The sequence below is a fragment of the Phoca vitulina genome, unplaced genomic scaffold (genome assembly GCF_004348235.1).
Source record: "Phoca vitulina isolate PV1807 unplaced genomic scaffold, GSC_HSeal_1.0 scaffold23, whole genome shotgun sequence".
Taxonomy (NCBI): Eukaryota; Metazoa; Chordata; class Mammalia; order Carnivora; family Phocidae; genus Phoca; species Phoca vitulina.
Window position 1 is genome coordinate 19,247,360 of NW_022589726.1, and position 18,835 is coordinate 19,266,194.

General features: G+C 57.6%; 1 protein-coding gene and 1 long non-coding RNA gene across 2 annotated transcripts; one reads left to right on the forward strand and one right to left on the reverse strand.

Annotated features, from left to right (window-relative positions):
• Nucleotides 1–3,450: 3,450 nt before the first annotated feature.
• Nucleotides 3,451–10,222, reverse strand: LOC116642551. Its single transcript, XR_004301351.1, has 3 exons — nt 9,950–10,222; nt 4,640–4,698; nt 3,451–4,245 (listed from the first exon to the last, which is right to left on the reverse strand). It is a non-coding gene; the product is annotated as an uncharacterized LOC116642551 (long non-coding RNA).
• Nucleotides 10,223–15,039: 4,817 nt separating this feature from the next.
• FIGNL2 (fidgetin like 2) lies at nt 15,040–17,764 on the forward strand. Its single transcript, XM_032421041.1, has one exon. It carries the CDS (start codon nt 15,161–15,163, stop codon nt 17,126–17,128), a length of 1,968 nt encoding a protein of 655 aa, XP_032276932.1. The 5' UTR covers nt 15,040–15,160; the 3' UTR covers nt 17,129–17,764.
• Nucleotides 17,765–18,835: the final 1,071 nt, after the last annotated feature.

Genomic DNA, 18,835 nt, shown 5'->3' on the forward strand with positions numbered 1-18,835 from the left:
CGGGTTTCCATGCTTGGTGAATGAATTCTGGAGAGAGAAGGCAGAGATGTTTTCTCTGGGCATGTCAAGTCTGAGGTCTTGGTGGGCATTTATGGGGCCCTAGAGAGTCTCATCCAGATTCTTAAATCTCCCCTAAGAGTCTCAGGGGCCATGAAAAGTGTGGCTCAGGTTGAAGTTGGGTCTGGTGTGGGGGGCTCTCAACAGGGACCTGAAGAGGCAAGTGACCTTGCCTGGGCAGTTTCTAAGTGGTGGCTGTGGGGTAGGGGTGGGGGGTGCAGGGGCAGGGTCCTGGGGCTCCTCCCTCTATTGGCAGGGGGGCAGCTGATAAGAGCTGCCCCAGGACCCAGGTCAGAGGGGCCCGGGGTCAGGCTAGGATGTCTCAGCAGCTCTGGTTTCAGTGTGGTGAGCCCAGTTCCCGCGTAGCCTCTGCAGACCCACCAGAAGGTCAGGCAGGGGCAGGACGGGGTGCTCTCCACTCTGGGCACAGCTAGCGGTCGGGACTTGTAGCACTTCTCTCCTTGGAGTCCCTCAAGCCCACTGCGTTGTTTTGGGCCCCGGAGAGCATCTCTGCCCCTACCCCACTCTTCCCAGCCTGAAGCATCTAGCCAGCCCTCTTAAGAGCCAAGTCAGAGCCTGCCCTAGGGTCCTGTCCCAGCCCCTGGCCCCCTTCTAGCAAGTCTTAAAAGTACCACCCTCAGGCCAGCCCAGTGAGGGAGATGCTGGGTGGGACCACCCCCCCTGCTCCCCCCCACACTCCTTTCACACCAGAGGAAACAGAGATTGACACCTGTCCCACATCTCAGAGAGGGACTCCCTCCTGCACCATGTGAGCCACAGGGGGGAGATGGGACCGTGACCTCCAGATGGACCCTGCGCTTGCTAGGGTGGGTGCAGAGATCTTGCCCCGGGTCAGTCTTTCAGGCTGGCTTTCAGACACCTGCCTAACTCAAGCTGCTAGTGGGTCCAGGCTGCATCCCAGGATCCCTGGGAGCAGCCTGTGGTCGGGGCTGAAGGACATCGTGGAGACCTGGCCCTGGCCCCGTGTGCGGTGGCCTCTGGGAGACAGCCTGACCTTCTGAGCCCTCTGGAAAGCACTTGATAGGGCGACCCCTCCCTCCCTTTCTGTCCTGTCCCCAGGGCCTAGGAGTCGAAGTCCATACCTAACTACTCCAAGGTGGCCCGAGTTGTGAGAAGAGGGGGTGGCACAGTGGGCTGCCCTGCCCTTACCTCAATTCCCTGCCCTGAAATGTGCGGACAACTTGTACTTGCCCAGTGCAGCTCATCTCAAGCAGGCAGTAGGCAGAGGCCAGTCAGCCTTGCTAACCCTCACGAGGGGTGAGTGGCTGATGGCCTGGAAGCTCCCAGAGGTGCGCGTGGTTTCAAAGAGGCTGTTTGTGAACCAGAATGGTCTTCAGTTGCTGAAATTCCAGGCAGCCTTAACTAAGTGAAGCAAACAACATTTAGGCAGGTGAAGACAAATTGTGTTTATTTTTGGGGAAGGGGCAAGGGTAGCAACTCCCTACCTGGTGTCTCCAAGGAGATGGGTACCCAGCCCTGCCAATCAGTGTTCCCAGCCTGGGGGAGGGGAGAGATGAGGTGGTGGTGGGAAGGGCTCGGAGCCTGCCCCAGCAGCTACAGCATCAGAAGTAGGGCCAAGAGGAAACACGGAGGGGCTGCTGGAAAGAAGGGGGTGGGGAGGAGAGCTTCAGAGCTGGAAAAGTGATTAGCAGCTCTGATGAAACCGAAGCCAGCCCTGGCAGCCCCGGGGGCAGCACCGGGGAGAAAGAGCTGTTATTCACAGAGGGCAGACAAAGATGGCTGCCAGATCACGGCGGGTACAGGCAGGTCCCCGGGCCTGGGGGATGGATGCCCCTCGAGGAGACTGGGGGTGGGACTGAGGCTGCAGATAACACGTTGGGAGCCTGTGTCCTGGGTCCAGCTCCAGGCTCCCCAGGACCTTCTGCAAGAGTGGGGGAAGCCCGGCAGCCACCCCCAACCTCCTGGGGTAGTAGATGGGCCGTTTGATCAGTGAGTGTGTAAATTGGGATTTAATGGATCGCTTAATCACTGCTGGAGCTGGGGCCCCCAAATTCCTCTGTGCCCCAGAATGCTTAATCTACTCCTGAGCTTTCCCCTGGGAGGGGAGGGAGGAACGCTCCCCACAGACCCCCACCCCTCCTGCTGTGTCTCCTCCCAAGGCCCCAGGCTTTGTCATTGCGGGTTGAGCGGTTCAAATGTGCTAATACACTCCCTGGGGGCTCTGGGCAGTGGGACTTGCCCTTCAGTGCTGTGATTGGTCAGAGAGACCAGGGGAGGGGGGGTCATGGCAGCAGCTGGGAGTGTGTGTGTGTGTGTGTGTGCACACACGAGCGCGCGCGCGCTCCCGCGTGTGTGTGCATGTGTGCCTGTTTGAGGGGAGGGTGTTGCGGGGGGGTGTCCATCCTGCTCAGACCACTGGGCAGAGACAAAGGATCTTCATCTAGCCTGGACGGAGGATTAAGTCCAGAACAAGCTACCTGGTCAAGCTGGTTGGGGAGCCCACCTGTCCATCTTTACATCCTCTTATTACATCTTGACCTGGTGGGGACTTACTCAGTGTGTGCTGAATGGCTGGATGGATGAGTGACCACATGAGTGACTGCATTTTTAACTGGGGCTGTGTCTGCTGGAATAATCCAGCACCTACAGACTCCTAAACCTCCCCCTAAGATTCCTGAGTATCCTCCCCCTCCCCTGAAATTTGCTTTAGTCCAGGCCTGGCTGACACAGGCCGGACATGAGGGACTGGCCAGGCCTCGGGGGACACAGCTGTGACCCCCAGATTCTGTTGCCATTTGAGAGTGCTTTCACTGTGGTCACGTTTCTGCAGCCGGCCCCCATCTGTCCTTGGGATTTGATGAGGATGAGGATGGTTGGCGAGGGGGAGGGGTGTTGAGCAGCTGAAGGGGGGGGATGGGGGGCGGGGAGGAAGCGCAGCCCGAAGGGCCAGATGACAAACTGTCCTGTCCTACCGTCCTCTCCCTTTCAGCCTGCCCCCCTGAGGTTGAGGGCAGCGGGCCGGACAGGCTGGGCTGGTGGGGAGGGGGTGGTCCAGCTAGTCCCCCCTCCCTCCCTGGCCCCTGGAGAAGCTGGAGCCGTGCGTAGCTAGAAAAGTTCCTAGGAATCCTAAGGAAAGGAGTCTGAGTCCCAGCGAAGTTTACCTGGAGACCCCTAGGAAGGGAGGCTCCGTTCAAGTTCAAGAGAAAGCTTCGGAGGCTCTAGCTGTAGTGGGATGCACCCCTGCAGAATGGAGCCCTGGCTGGGGTTAGAGCAGTGCCGTCCACGAGAACTTTCTGCGATGATGTCTGCACTGTCCCATATCGCAGCCACCACCCCCCCTGACTGCGGAGCACTTGGAGGGTGGCAAGTGCTCTGGAGAAACTGAACTTTAACTTTCCTAATACCTTTTTATTTTTAATAATCGAGAAATAATAATAAATGATTTACATTTAAAAGTCATTCATGCATTTTAATGAACTTGAATTCGAATAGCCACCTGTGGCTAGCGGCTGTGATGTGGGCAGCACTGGGCTCCAGGCTCTGTTCAGGTGCTGAAGCCAAGCTCTTGGGTGCAGATCCCTTCCCGGCTACGTGAACCTCGGGCAGGGCTCCTTCCAGCATGACAGGCTCTCTCACCAGCCTGCCAGGCCACCACAGCCCCAGGGTGGACCCCGAGTGGTTAGGGAATCATCTGCTCCCGGGCAGGGCTGCACTGCCCTTAAGAGGTCCTGGGACACGAGGGTGCCAAACCAACAGACCACCGGACAGATCAACAGCCCATCGGACAGATCAACAGCCCAGGGTGGGAAAGGAGTGGCTGTACAGAGCTCTATAATTTGAGGCATCTTCAGAACTTCCTTGGGGGTGTCAGTCCTAGAAGGCTTCCTGGAAGAGGGGGCTGTGGGGCAGTCTTGAGCTGGCACTAAGCAATGAGCCAGGGATGGATGGAAAGGCTATGCCTGAGAGCCCCGTGTTTGGTGCCCAGGCACCTTGGCCAAGGCTGGGGTAGGGAGGGGTTGTCAGAATGGGCTGTAGAGTCCCAGCTTCCCCTCTTACTAGCTGTTATGACCTTGAGAGAATCACTCCCCCTCTCTGAGCCTCCATTTCGTCTTCTGTAAAATGGGGAGAATATGCTTGTCTGGCAGGGAAGATGTGAGGGTGAAACCAAATGGCAGCCCGTGGAAGTTCTCTGCAAACACGAGAAGGCTGGGAGAAAGGGATGGGTTATCCTCAAGGGTGCTGGGCCCCTGGACTGGCCTCTCCAGAAGACAACAGATGGTCACAGCTTGTCTGTGGCCCTGACCGCGGACACAGGCAGGGATTTCTGCACTCTCCCCTCCCCCCCAGAGCGCGCTTGCATACACACACACACACACACACACACACACACAGAGCCCAGATGGGGGCTGCTTGGCCAGCCCCCCCCCCCCCCCCCCCCCCCGCCCCGGCCGGCCCTCCTCCGGTTTGCAATTTGACATATGAGGAGTCCAGGGCCAGAGCACACCCCCCCACACACCTCCCATCCCAGAGAGGAGCCAGACCGGCAGGGAGGCCTCACTACTTCGAGGAAGCAGGATCCCAAGGGTCCTAATCTCTTTACCATGTGTCCGGTGGCCTTTGATGGGAATTCCAGCGCCCCTTTTGTCTTCTCCCAGAGGCCTAACAAGGGGAAGAGAGAAGAAGGGAGATTAAAAAAAAAAGGCCAGGTGGTGGTTCCTAGGGGGTGGGCTGGGTGCCCTTCAAGTCCAGCCAGACCAGGGCTAGACAGTTTCTGCTGGTGTTCATAGACACGAACTGCCCTTCCAGACACCCTTCCCCATCCACTCCGGAGAGAACTTCCTGGCTCAGCTTCTTGCCACCCTCACCCTCTCGTGTTGGCTCAAATTTAGTCACCCTTTTTTTATTTGGACACAGAGGCAGTTTCCAGCCTCTTGGCTCCTCTGCCGGCCCAAACATCCATCCATCTGTTCTACGGTCTATCAAAAACTTACTGTGTGCCAGGCACTGTCCTAGGTGCTTGAGATAGGCCAGTGAACAAAACCAGAGGATGGAAGAGGAGGAAACAGAAACAGCAGTACAGGCAACTTTTAAACCTTTGTTTCCCAGACCTCATGGAACTTTCTAGTGGGTACTAGACACTAAAGCAACCAGTACGGCAGATTATGAGGGCTACAAAGAGCTACAAGTGGAGGGGCCAGTGTGGGATGAAGTGACAAGTGAACAGAGCCCTGAGGGTGTGAGTGTGTACCGGTGGGGGAAGTGTGGCAGGCACAGGGTGGGTGCCGGCCTGGTGTGCTAGAGTAGGAGTGTGGCCGGAGGGGGACAGGCCAGGGGAGAACGGCAGGCAGAGTAAGTGTTTCATAGACTGTAGAATGGCAGGAGAGCCAAGGGGAAGCAGATCATTAGGACCTGGTGGGCCACTGTGAGGAAGCTGGCTTTTTTTAAAAAAATGTATTTATTTATTTAAGTCATCTCTACACCCAACGTGGGGCTCGAATGCACCACCCCGAGATCAAGAGTCACGTGCTCTACTGACTGAGCCAGCCAGGCTCCTGGGACATTGGCTTTTATTCTGAGAACAGAGAGTGGGAGGCAAGGGTAGAAACGGCTGGTGGGACAGGAGGCTGCTGTAGGCATCCAGGTGAGAGATGGTTGCATTCTGGATAGATTTTGAAGCCAGGGCCAGACTGATTTGCTGGTCTGAGGTCTGAGGTCAGGCCAAGAGTTTCTGGCCTGAGCAATGAGGAAGGATGAAGCTGCCATTTCCTGAGATGGGGAAGACAGGCAGGGGTAGTTCAGGGTGGAGTGAGGAAGTCAGAGGTTTGATTTTGGGACATGTCATTATACCAATTAAATATTCCGGTGGAGGTGTCAGGAAGAAGGTTGCATGTGCCAGTGGGGAGTGCAGGGGAGACATCTAGGCTGGAGAATCATGCTCAGGAATCCTCAATGTTACCGACACCAGTCAAGGGCACGAGACTGGATGGAATTAATGTGGAGAGAAGGCTCTGAGAACAGAGGGCTCTCCCAAGTCGGCAGGGTGGGGGTGGGGGGCGGTCATCGGTGAAAGGAGGGCAGTGAAAGGAGCTGAGGAGGAGAGGGGGGTGGGCAGCCCAGTAAAGAAGTTTCAGGAAGGATCGGCTGAGGCTGTGTTGCCGAGCTGAGGGCTGACCACCGGTTTAACAAGGTGTGAGAGCCTGGTTGTAGGGTGTGCAAGAGAGAACCGAAGGGGAGGAACCAGCAATAGGAGTACAGGCAACTTTTCACCTGTTTCGGTTTTGTTTGGGCAAAAAGGAAGCAGAGAGCAGTGGGATGTAGCTGGAGGGGGAGCAAGAGATTATTATGAGCTTTTTTCCCCTCTAGAATGGGAGAAATAACAACATATTTGTGTGATGAGAAGGATCACTAGCAGGGGAACGGACCATGCAGAAGAGGGGAGAATGGAGGGAACACTGGCCTTGAGCTTTGAAAGGGGATGGAATCAGCACACGGGAGAAGGAACGTCCTCTGTTCTTGCTGCCAAGACGGGCCTCGTCCACTCCTCGTCCAGTTCGCCCAAGAAGGCAAAGGGTCCTTAGGGCTGGAGTGGCCATGGAGGCAGCATGGAAGAGGCAGGCCCTGCGTGGCCCTGAAGGATGGGAGAGGATTGGTTGGCAGAGGGAGAGCATTTCTGATGGGTGCACCTGTGTGAGCAACCATCTGGAGGCTCGAAGGAGCAGAGCTCATTCTTTAGGCCCTGTGCATGGAGAGGAAATCTGGCTTGCACTAAGGGTCGGAGGGATCAGAGAAGCCTGTGATGTTCACAGATAGTAAACAGAGGACAAGCAACACGAAGGGAGTCACCCCAACAGTAATGTCCCTGTCCTGACCATTGCCACTCCTCCAGCTCATGGCATGCTCCAGTCCTCACCTTCCTCTCCTCCCCTCCCCTTTCCTTTCCTTCTTTTTTTTAAGTAGGCTCTACGCGCAGTGTGGGGCCAACGCAGGGCTTGAACTCACAACCCTGAGATCAAGACCTGAGCCCAAATCAAGAGTCGGACGCTCAACTGACTGAGCCACCCAGCTGCTCTCAGTCTTCACCTTTCCTTGGCCCTCCCCCGGCCCTTGCCAGCTACAAGTTCTTTACCATTCTCCAGTGCAAGATTGAGTCTGGCGACAGGGAGGGAGAGTTCGGATCTTAAGAGTTGTTCCCTGCTCCCTACTTGACGTCCTTGCCTCACCACGGCCTGTGGAGGCCGGAAAAACACCCGCCAGAGGGAGGAGGCCCCTTGGGACCTTGCATCTCCTCCCTGGGACTTGGTGTTGTGGTCTGGAAATACTGTCTACTTAGGTGGGGGCTCGTGGGCAGTGAGGAGGGCTGAGCCGGATGTGCCGGTGCTCCCTGCTCAGCTTGGGTCCTCCTCACTGGCCTCCAGTCCCCGGGCCCTCCAACCTCAGACATGCATTTTAGGTGCTGCCCTGATCCCCCCGCCCAAACATAGCCTCACCCGTCTCTGAACTGCCAGAATTCATTCTTTTCTTTTCTCTTTTCCTCCTTCCCTCCCTCCCTTTTGGTCATGACTGCTTGTACCTTCTCTCTCCTGCTAGAGGATAGAGTCCCTGAGGATGGGTAGCAATCTGATCCAGCTGCACATCTCTAACCGCAGGTGGGCACACGGGTGTCCTGAGACGGTCTGCTGGCTGCTTGGCAATAAGACCTGCAGAGAACGGCACCTCGCCGCAGGAAGTCGTGCAGCCGCCCCTCTGGCCTCCTCTGGCTCATCCCCTGAACATTTACTAGGCCCTGCCCGTGCTAGGCTCTGTGCCAGGCCCCAGGGGAGTCCCCCAGGCGGGGTTCTGGGGGTCCAGCTGTGTTGGGGGCTGCTCTCTGGCCTAGGCTAGGCCGGAAGTTCCTGTGTGGCAGGTGCAAGGCTGTGGCAGGTGACCAGTCCTCAGCTCCTCTCATCACCCCTCCCTCTCCTCTCCTCCTGCCGTAACTGGGGGTTGGCATGAGGGGGCAGGGCCCAGTGAGTGGATGGGGGGCGGGCAGCTCAGTTCAAGCTCTGCCAGGCGGCCAGAGACCCCCAGGGCACCAGTTGTGAGCAGTAGACAAAAAGCCTGGGACAAAAGGCCTGTGGGAGCCGTGGTGAATAGATTAATGAGATTTCCATAGGCTGCCCGACAATGGGATTCTCCACTGCGGCCCCTTTGTCCCAGGCTGAGATAATGGAGCCCCGAGGAGCTTGCCCAGGAGGGCGGCCTTGCCCCTTCTCCACTCAGGTCTGGAGCCGCCACGCAGCTGCCCCTCCTCCCCTGTGCTGCCCCCAGCCCTGTCCGTGGGCAACGGTATTCGGAATCAGAGAATTGCTGTAAGATCCCCAAGGGGTGTTCGGGACCTCCTGAGGGAGCTGGAGGCGGGCGCTGGCGCTGCGTGCTTAGGGTCCCCTCCCACCGCATCTTGTATAAAACTGGAAAGGGCTCCTAGAGAGAGAAAGGTGGCTGTCCACCGCCTGAATCCACTGTCCTTTGACACCTGAAGAACGTGAGGCTTAGAGAGGCTAGGCGTCTTGCCTACAGTCACTGTGACCGCCCAGGGGGTCTGCGGCGCTGGGACACGGGGGCAGGGGTGGAGAAGGAGTGCCTACAGGCCTGTCTCTCCTTCATCCTCACGCTCTGTGACCACGTGCCCCACTTCTGACAGCACGTGTGGGGGTTTTCACAGGTCAACCAGCTCTGTCCCATCAGCTGGGGGTCCTACCAACTGAACTCAGTATCTGCCAGCAGGTAGCATCTGATCCCACAGCGTAAGGGCTCAGTCCCACAAAACTGCCCCACTTCACATGCCGATTGACCGTCCAGGCTGTTGCCTGTGCTTCTGACCGATGGCTAAAATCCCATGACCCCATCCTTGGGTTTGATTAATTTGCTAGAGGGGCTCACAGAACTCAAGGAACCAATTTATTTACTAGATCACCGGGTTGTTCTAAAAGGATGTAACTCGGGGGGTGCCTGGGTGGCACAGTCGTTAGACACCTGCCTTCAGCTCGGGTCGTGGTCCCAGGGTCCTGGGATTGAGCCCCACATCGGGCTCCCTGCTCCTTGGGAAGCCTGCTTCTCCCTCCCCCACTCTCCCTGCTTGTGTTCCCTCTCTGGCTGTGTCTCTCTCTCTGTCAAATAAATAAATAAATAAATAAATATTAAAAAAATAAATAAAAGGATGTAACTCGGGAATGGCCAGATGGAAGAGATGCACGCGGCAAGGTGTGGGAAGGACAGGCCCTTCCAGCATGTCCACGTGTTCACCAACCCCAGAGCTCTCCAAACCCTATCCTTCTGGGGTTTTGTGGAGGCTTCATTACATAACCACGATTGATTAAGTCACTGGGTATTGGCGATTGAGCTCAACCTCTACTACCCCTCTCCCTTGGGTGGATGGGGGGTGTGGGGTGTGACCCAAAGTTCCAACCCTTTAATCAAGGCTGGTTCCTCTGGCAACCAGCCTCCATCCTTAGATTACCTAGGGGCTTTTCCAAAAATCACCTCATTACCATAAGCTCAGGTGCAGTGGAAAGGGGCTTGTTGTGAATAACCCACCCACTTCACCTTCATGGCTCCAAAGCAATTTCAGGGACTGAGGACAAGAGACCATAGGGAAAGGTGCCCCCATTGCTCTTATGCTTAGGACATTTCAAGGGTTTTGGGAGCTGTGAGCCAGGAACAGTGGACAAAGACTAAATATGTTTCTTATAAATCACACTATCCCAGCCTGTGTCAGGCCCAATGCACAGTTTCCTGGGCATGGCCCGCAAGGACTGAAACTGGTGTATGGAGTGTTTTGGCCATTTGTGAAGACAGATCACGTCTCTCATCCATCCTGGAAGACTTCCTAGAAACATGGGCGGGGTTGTTGTTTAAGGGATTCTTTACTTACCCTTCCATCCAGTAATTCTTGCCATTACTGTTTGTCACCGGGGAGTTCGAAGGCTGCACCCTGTGCGTGGAGTCAAGTGGAGTTCCAGCCTCGTACGTGTGGGAGGGCCCTTGGCCTTCACGGGTCTGCCAAGAAAGAGTGGCATCAGGAGCCTGACCTTGCTTCCCGAACAGTGCAGCTGCAGAGAGTTGCTTTTTCTCCAGGGCCCCAGCCAGCCCCAGGGAAGGTCGCAGACTCAAGTAAAGACCTGTCTGCCCAGCCTCGGGCAGTGAGTGCTTGTAAGGGACAGCTTCTCCTGGGCTGTTTTGCAATGAAGCCACAAATTCTCCTGCTTGGGGAGCAAAGCTTGGGATCCCCCAGGGGGTAGGTGCTTTCAACTGCAGATCTGAAGGGTAGATACCCAGCACCCGAGGCACAGCCGCGTTCCCAGGCAAATACAGAAACGTGTTTCCATAGGACCAAGGAAATGAGCATTGATAAAGGCTGTCAAGGCTTCGGGTTCTTCTCTGGCTGTGAGAACCAAGGGCTAGACCAGGGAGGCAGTGTGGGCAAGAGTAAGGGCCTGGGCTCTGTGGTCATACTACTGGGGTCTGAATCCTGCTCCACCGTGTGACAGCTGTGTGACCTTGGGATGTATTAATCTCCTCTCCCTGTACCTCAGTCTCCTCATCTGTAAAATGGAGATGGTAACAATAGTTATCTCACAGAGCCATTGTGAAGGCTACATAAGATAATGCACGGAAGGCACAGAAAAGGGTCTGGCTCTGCCCCTCGTGCTGGGGTGCTGGGGAAATGGCATGAGGGGCAATCTGTCCTATCAGAGCTGAAAGGAACCTCCCTCAGAACATTTTCCAAGTTCCCCCAACCCCAAGGGGAGTTACTCGGAGTCACTCAGCATGGTGGGGCCACTGCTTGGGTTCTGTTTTTTTTTTTTAAAGATTTATTTATTTATTTGAGAGAGCGAGAATGAGAGAGAGAGAGAGTACATGAGAGGGGGGAGGGTCAGAGGGAGAAGCAGGCTCCTCGCTGAGCAGGGAGCCCGGTGCGGGACTCGATCCAGGGACTCCAGGATCATGACCTGAGCCGAAGGCAGTCGCTTAATCAACTGAGCCACCCAGGCGCCCTTGCTTGGGTTCTTAATTGTACCATGTATCATATTTTGTACCCCACACAGGACTCCATATTTTACACACATTACCTTTTTAAATCTTTGTGGCCACTCTACAAGGCATAGGTTATGCACTTTCACAGATGGAGAAATTAAGGTTTAGTGAGGCCAGGTAATCTGCTCAGGGTCACAGAGTAAGTGTCTTGAGCCTGGATTCAAACGCAGGTCTTGCTGATTCAAAGCCCACACCTAACACAAATCCCTGGGGCCTGGCCTTACTGCCATCTCAGCTGATGCGGGGCACTGGAGTATGGCCTATGTAGTGGGAAGGAGACCCCTCCAGATGCAGGAGGCTGAATGGCAGGAGCTTGTGGGCTGGGCCACAGGCAGGCCCAGGGTCTCCATGTGAGATCAGGAGGGCTGTAACTGGCCTGGGGGTGGGGGCAGGGGGACAGCAGGGTCTACCCCCCGGCTTCCCCCCAACCCCCTGAGTCTGGAAGGGGAAGAAGGCAAGGCCATGGGTGTGTCAGGAGGCATCCAACTGAGGCTGCACCGCAAGCTCGAGACAGAGTGTGTCTATGTTCATGCACACGCACACACATACGCACGGGGCCTGCAGCTGTGCACATCGTGCTGTTCCCAGCGGTAGGGGCATGCGTGTGGGGGTGTCCTCAGGCTCAGGTAGGCCAGCATTCTCAGCCTATGTGCGGGTCAGGCAACCTCCCCTCCTGCCCTCTCCTGCAAACTGCTGTCCTCCTCTCCTTTCCCTTGGGTTGGTTGCTTGAGCCTGCTCCTTGGGCAGCTTGGCTGTGGCCAGACCTTTGTTCTTTCCCTTGGAAGAGGTGAGAGGAAGTCTCCAGATGCAGTCTATGTGACTAAGTTCAGCAGAACTTGCTGACCTGGTCCCCCGCGCCCCAGTGAGTGGTCTAAAGGACCTCTAGCAGAGGCCATAGGGTGAAGGAGAAAGGGCAGAGAGATGGGCTGGAAGCTAGTGGGGGACATAGGATCCAGGAGGTCTTTCTGGAGGTGGGAAAGAATTGAGCTTGCTGTGGGGATGGAAACGGGGCACAGTAGAGAGGTGGAGTAGTTAATGGATGGAGCAAGGTCCCAGCCTGGGCTGGACTGGGGTCAAGGGCTGGGGTGGATGGCCCCTCCAGGTATACTGGGCTGCAAAGTGGATGTAGATGAAGGTGAAAACGGAAGGCCAGAAGTGAGGGAGCTGTGCCCCTGGCTAAAATGGGCAGTGAATTACCTGGAATGGAAGGGCCAGTATCTGGGCAGCATGAGCGGCCATGGACAGGGCCCTTTGAGGGAGGGGCTGGGAGGCGCCTGGAAGGGGCGAATCTGGGAGGAGAGTGGGCATGAAGTTGGGCGGCAGGTTTGGAGAGCTGGGGGTGGGTTCCCTGAGTGCACAATTGCTGAGATGGAGCGGTTCAGTGATGACCAGGCCTGAGTATTTGGTCTTGAGGGTGGGGACTTGAGTGGAGAGGGCTGAGGCCACGGCAGGAGCTGAGTGAGAGGGGCAGGGAGGATACCACGTGACAGAGACGAGGGGGAGCAGAGGGTCTGGCAGGGGGTGAAGGAAGTGTGTGTGGCTAAGTCCAGATCCAGAGCTTTCTTTACTGTGTCTGTGTCCTCTGGGACGGGGTCACGCTTTTTTCCCCAGCATGCTAGGGGGATGTGTGATTAAGGTCAAATCTCTTTTCTCCATATTAAGGAGCCAAAGCACAGATCATAGTAAATAGAAAAAACAAAACAGTTTTGGGGTCCATGTCACAACAGAGTATTTGCATTTGGAGAATTTTTTTTTTTTTTTAAGATTTCTTTGAGAGAGAGAATGAGCATGGGGTTGGGGGAGAGGGAGAGAGAATCTCAAGCAGACTCGCCACTGAGCATAGAGCGCAATGTGGGGCCTGATCTCAGGACCCTGAGATCAAGACCTGAGCTGAAATCAAGATCACATGCTTAACCGACTGAGCCAGCCAGGCACCCGCATTTGTAGAACTCTGATGTTACCTCATATAACCCTGCAAACCAGAACCACTTGTGATTTCTGACGTCCCGGGGAATCACCCCCTCTGATACTAGGTAATGCCTCTGTTCTGGGGGGACCCCTCCTCAGCAGGAGCTGGAGAGCGGCGTCCCTGCCCTCTGCAGACCTCCCTCTCAGGTCTGTCGTCTCTGCTCTGAACCTCTTGCCATTGGTGGCCAGGGTGACCTCTCAGACGGAGGCCAAACAACCTCAAAGAACTCTACTTCCCTTTTTAGCTTTAGTATCTATGGCTCACGCCTTCCTTAGGGCAGTGGGGATGAGAATATAGTTTTATTTTCAAAGAGTGTCCCCTCCCATTGACAGCAGGGCACAGCCATAGGCAGTAGTGAGACCAACAGAGGTGGTGTTGTCAACAAGCCGCTGCAAGTAAGGACAACTGTGGAGAACCCCAGAAGCCACTTGATCTGCAGCCTCTTCTACCCCCCATACACACCCACTTCCAAGGCTCTGGTGACGCAGCGCTTCTTAGCACTCCCGCCAGGCTTGCAGTGTACAGTTATGCGGGCTGCACACTGAACATGAGCCCTTCTAAAGGGGCATGATTCACCCCATGGACACGGGAGGTTTGTAGATTTATTATAACAGTTTTCCAGAAGGTGGCAGTAAAGGGTCTTGAGGAAGGAATAGGGCGTGTGAGCTAGCACGGCCCTGGCTTTCAGAATGCATTGTGCTGGAACCCTCTAGCCTGCCCGGCGGACTTGGCCCCTCACCTTTCAAGGTCCAGTAAAGACACCACCTCCCTGCTGAGGTCTTCTCAACCAGGCAGGGCACATTTCCCTGAGCTCCAGAGCCCCTGGCACTTGCTTCTATTTTCCCACCTCACAAAGGATGTTGTCTGCCTGTCCTTTTCACCTGTCTAAACCATCGTATTGCCTTTCAACCTGCCCCCTTGCCTTGCACAACGCTATTTGCCCAATAAAAATTTGAACAAAGAATATTGAATCTGTCCGTTTAACATATCTTATCAAAAGCTTAGGTTTGAGAAATAGTCATTAGCAAAAACCGCCTCTGGCATGCCACGGGCCCATTTAGTCTTTGAGATTTAATCCTCAGAACAGGCCAACCCATTGGAGCCATGTGCCTGTAAAGTGTTTTTCCCCAGGCCCTGAATCCCTTTTTACCAGTGTTTGGCTCATGCCTTGGCTGGTGCTCAAGGCCAGTGTAAGAAACTTCTGTGGAACGTTTCTGCCACGTTTCTGGCATGGCTGTCTGTGACGTGTCCTAACTTTCCCCCATCTTCTCTGGAATAGGATTTGCCTCTTCTGAATAACGGTTCTGTATCGTGGTGGAAAGCATCCGGGGCACGAGGCAGATGGCGGCCCCTGCCTGGGCACACAGCCAGCATGTGCAGGGGGGTTCTGGAACCCAGGTGCTCTGACTGCCTCAGGCAGAGACTGAAAGAAACTAAGTGGAAAGGAAGTGAATGCTTCTGGGTCAGTCCCTGGGCTTTCCCAGGGACCACAGGGCACTGCTCCCACACACTGGAGTCTCTGACTTCAGGCCCAAAGGGGGCCCTGGAGTCTCAGGGAGGGCTGGGGTGAACAGCACAGGTAGGACTATCAAACTGCGGGGCCATCCATCTTCATACAAACCTAGTGTCTCTGTAAGCCTAGCACATGGTGGGTGTGCGGCAAACACGCCTTACTGAACGAGCCCCACCTGGGTTTGCCTAGTTCCAGGGGCCGGGCGTCTCACTCATCGCCTGACCCTTAGCCACATTAGGTTTGAAAGTAAGGACCAGGCGTTGTAGAGGGCAGGGCTCGTGTGGCTGGGACAAAATCATCATCATATTGCCTCTAAGGTGAAGTCAGGGTCAAACGTATCGTTTCCAGACCTCTCTGAGGAAAGCGTTTTCAGATAGCTTTGATCCTGGGCCGTGCCCGCCAAGGCAAGTACTGTGAATGTGGTGCCTGCCGAAGGGAGGCCCCGGACGGTGGCACGGGGGTGTGGGGTGGTGGAAAGCGGGCTGGCCTGTGGCCGGCGGCCCCTCAGAGGCCCTGCAGGACCGCTCTAGCCGCCTCTCTCCCTCTCGCCTGCAGTTCTGTCGAAGATGCACTGGACACCGGAACACGCCCAGTCCCTCAACCAGTGGCCAGAGCAGCACCTGGACGTCTCCTCCACTACCCCGTCGCCGGCCCACAAGTTGGAGCTGCCCCCTGGGGGTCGCCAGCGCTGCCACTATGCTTGGGCACACGACGACATCTCTGCCCTCACAGCCTCCAACCTCCTCAAGCGCTACGCAGAGAAGTACTCAGGGGTCCTGGACTCTCCCTACGAGCGCCCCGCGCTGGGCGGCTATGGCGACGCCGCCTTCCTCAACGGCGCCAAGGGGGATCCCGAGCCCTGGCCAGGGCCGGAGCCACCCTACCCCTTGGCCTCACTCCACGAGGGCCTCCCGGGAACCAAGTCGGGCAGTGGGGGCGGCTCCGGGGGCCTCGGGGGCTCCCCGGTTTTAGGCGGGAACCTGCCTGAACCCCTCTACGCCGGCAATGCGTGCGGAGGCCCGTCGGCGGCGCCCGAGTACGGGGCGGGCTACGGCGGGGGGTACCTGGCCCCCGGCTACTGCGCGCAGACCGGCACCGCGCTGCCCCCGCCGCCCCCGGCCGCCCTCCTGCAGCCCCCGCCTCCGCCGGGCTACGGCCCCTCGGGGCCGCTGTACAACTACCCCGCGGGGGGCTACGCCGCGCAGCCCGGCTACGGGGCTCTCCCGCCGCCCCCGGCCCCGCCCCCGGCCCCCTACCTGACCTCGGGCCTGGCGGCGCCCACGCCCCTGCCGGCGCCCGCTCCGCCCCGGCCGGCGCCCACCTCCTACAGCTTCCAGGCGGCCGAGGCCGGGGTGTCGCTGAAGCGCAAGGCCGCCGACGAAGGCGCGGAGGGCCGCTACCGCAAGTACGTCTACGAGCCCGCCAAGGCCCCGGCGGCCGACGGCGCCTCCTACCCCGCAACGGACAACGGCGAGTGTCGGGGCAACGGGTTCCGGCCGAAGCCGCCGGGAGCCACGGAGGAGGCGTCGGGCAAGTACGGTGGCGGCGTGCCCCTCAAGGTCTTGGGCTCCCCGGTCTACGGCCCGCAACTCGAGCCCTTTGAAAAGTTCCCGGAGCGCGCCCCGGCGCCGGCTCCCCGCGGGGGCTTCGCGGTGCCGTCGGGAGAGCCCCCCAAAGGCGTGGACCCGGGGGCCCTGGAGCTGGTGACGAGCAAGATGCTAGACTGCGGGCCCCCGGTGCAGTGGGCAGACGTGGCAGGTCAGGGCGCGCTCAAGGCGGCGCTGGAGGAGGAGCTGGTGTGGCCCCTGCTCAGGCCGCCCGCCTACCCCGGCAGCCCGCGCCCGCCGCGGACCGTGCTGCTCTTCGGACCGCGGGGCGCTGGCAAAGCGCTGCTGGGCCGCTGCCTGGCCACGCAGCTGGGCGCCACGCTGCTGCGCCTGCGCGGAGCGACGCTGGCCGCGCCGGGCGCCGCCGAGGGCGCGCGCCTCCTCCAGGCCGCCTTCGCGGCTGCGCGCTGCCGCCCGCCCTCCGTGCTCCTCATCAGCGAGCTGGACGCGCTGCTCCCGGCTCGAGACGACGGCGTCGCTGCGGCGGGCGCGCTGCAGGCGCCGCTCCTGGCTTGCCTGGATAGCGGCTGCGGCGCGGGGGCCGACGGCGTGCTGGTCGTGGGCACCACCTCGCGGCCCGCGGCTCTGGACGAGGCTACCCGCCGGCGCTTCGCTCTCCGCTTCTACGTGGCGTTGCCCGACGGCCCTGCCCGCGGGCAGATCCTGCAGCGGGCGCTGGCCCAGCAGGGCTGCGCGCTGAACGAGCGGGAGCTCGCGGCCCTGGTGCAGGGCACCCAGGGCTTCTCCGGGGGCGAGCTGGGGCAGCTGTGCCAGCAGGCAGCGGCCGGGGCGGGCCTCCCGGGGCTGCAGCGGCCTCTCTCCTACAAGGACTTGGAGGCAGCGCTCGCCAAGGTGGGCCCTAGGGCCTCCCCCAAGGACCTGGACTCGTACGTGGAATGGGACAAAATGTACGGCTCCGGACACTGACGGCGCGCCGGGAGGCCGCGGGAGCAAGCCGCCCCGCTCCCCCCGCCCCTCCGGTCGGGAGGGTTGTCTTTAACCAAACCGGGCTGGGAGGGTGCCGGAGTGATGAATGTGGGCTGGGGGAGGGGAGGGGCTGCCGGTGAATTTTTTTTTTTTTTTCCGTGGGAAGGAAAATGCTTCTGCTAGGCAGATAGATGCCATATGCGCTGTGTACTCAGGTTTTTCCTATTTATTGTGGACGGGAAGCTCGCCATCTCCGCCCGGCCGACGGGCAGACCCGGGATGGGCTGGCACCCGGGGCCTAAGGAACTCCTGCGCCCTCGCCACAATCCTTTTGTCTCCTCGCTCCCTGAATGGCTCTCTCCTCCCCCCTCTTTCTCTGCATTCGCGTAGTTTTCTCTCTCCGTGGTTTTGTCACTGACTTTCTCCTATGTTGGCCCTGTTTCTCTTTTGCCCTTCCCTCCCCTATCTCTCCATCTATCACCCTCTGTGCTTCTGTCTCCCTTCCTCGCTTTCCAGCCCCTCTGTTTCTCTTGGTCCCTCTCATTCAAAAGAATGCAGTGTACCTTTGCAGGAGATCTGAAAGTCCAGGGGCTGAGGAGGAGGGGTAGGGAGTTCCCTCCCACCCCATTATCCCTCACCCAGCTGTATCCTTGGGTCTTGGGGGGGGGGGGGGGGGAAGGAAAAAAAAAAAAAAAAGAAAAAAAGAAAAAAAAAACACCCAAAGAAGGGTTTTTGTTTGTTTGTTTGTTTTTGAGGGGGAAATCCCAGAAATGTAGCTTGTTTAATATTTTAGGCCTCTTATTTTTGTAAGATGAGTAGAATTTGCTGTTTTTCGTTTTATTTTGACAACTCAGGAAGAAACTGACCTCAGAAAGAATGTTAGACTTTGGCTGCTCTCCTGTGTGTACCCTGCCCCCCCCCAAATTCTCCCAGGAGACTCAGAAAGTGAAACTTGCGGGGAAGGAGAGAGGAAGACCCAGAGCCACACTGAAACCCCTGCTCTTCCTGGGACAGAAGCGGAATGTATTTCTAGGGCTTCCTCCCCAGGTCCAAGGTTGTAGGCAGGGGTGTGGGGGAGTGGGTTGTGGGATTTGAGAAGAGGTAGGTCCTGCTGCTCTCCCCCTGAGCCCCACCCTCCAGCTTAGTGTTTTCTGTTTAGCATTATCCAGAGGGATGCCCCTTGCCCCCTTTCCTAACCCCAGATCCAGAGAGAGAGGGCCCAGATGGGAAGGTGACCTGGGCAGAAAGTCCCCAGAGAGGTCATCTCACCTGGCCCTTCATAGGTGGAGGTCTTCTATAACTTCTGTTAAGAGGATTCCCTCGGGAGAGAAGACAGTGTGGCCACAAGTCTGGTTGGGCACAAAATTGACTACAGACTCAGCTTCCCTGGGTGTTGGGAGGCTCCAAGGAGGAGTGAGCATCCGTTACAGAAGAACGTTCTGTGGGCAAGTGTGCCTCCCATCATCCCAGGGTCCTGGGTTGGGAGATCCAGGGGCTGCGAGAGGGTGAAGGAGATGGGCAGACTGTTTTTCCCAGACGTGGGGGGTTATTTTCAGTCCCACCCAAACTTTCTACCAGAAGCCAAGCTTGGGGGCCCTTCCTTGTGAGAACAATATTCCTCTCTTTCCCAGCAACTTTCCTTTGATGGGGCTTCAGTTTGTCTCCCTCCCCCTCAGGGAGCCCATTTCACAACTCTGACCTTTGCTC

Bases quoted from the DNA above. Each gene is read 5' to 3' on its own strand.
- FIGNL2 (XM_032421041.1), top strand. From the start codon at position 15,161: ATGCACTGGACACCGGAACACGCCCAGTCCCTCAACCAGTGGCCAGAG.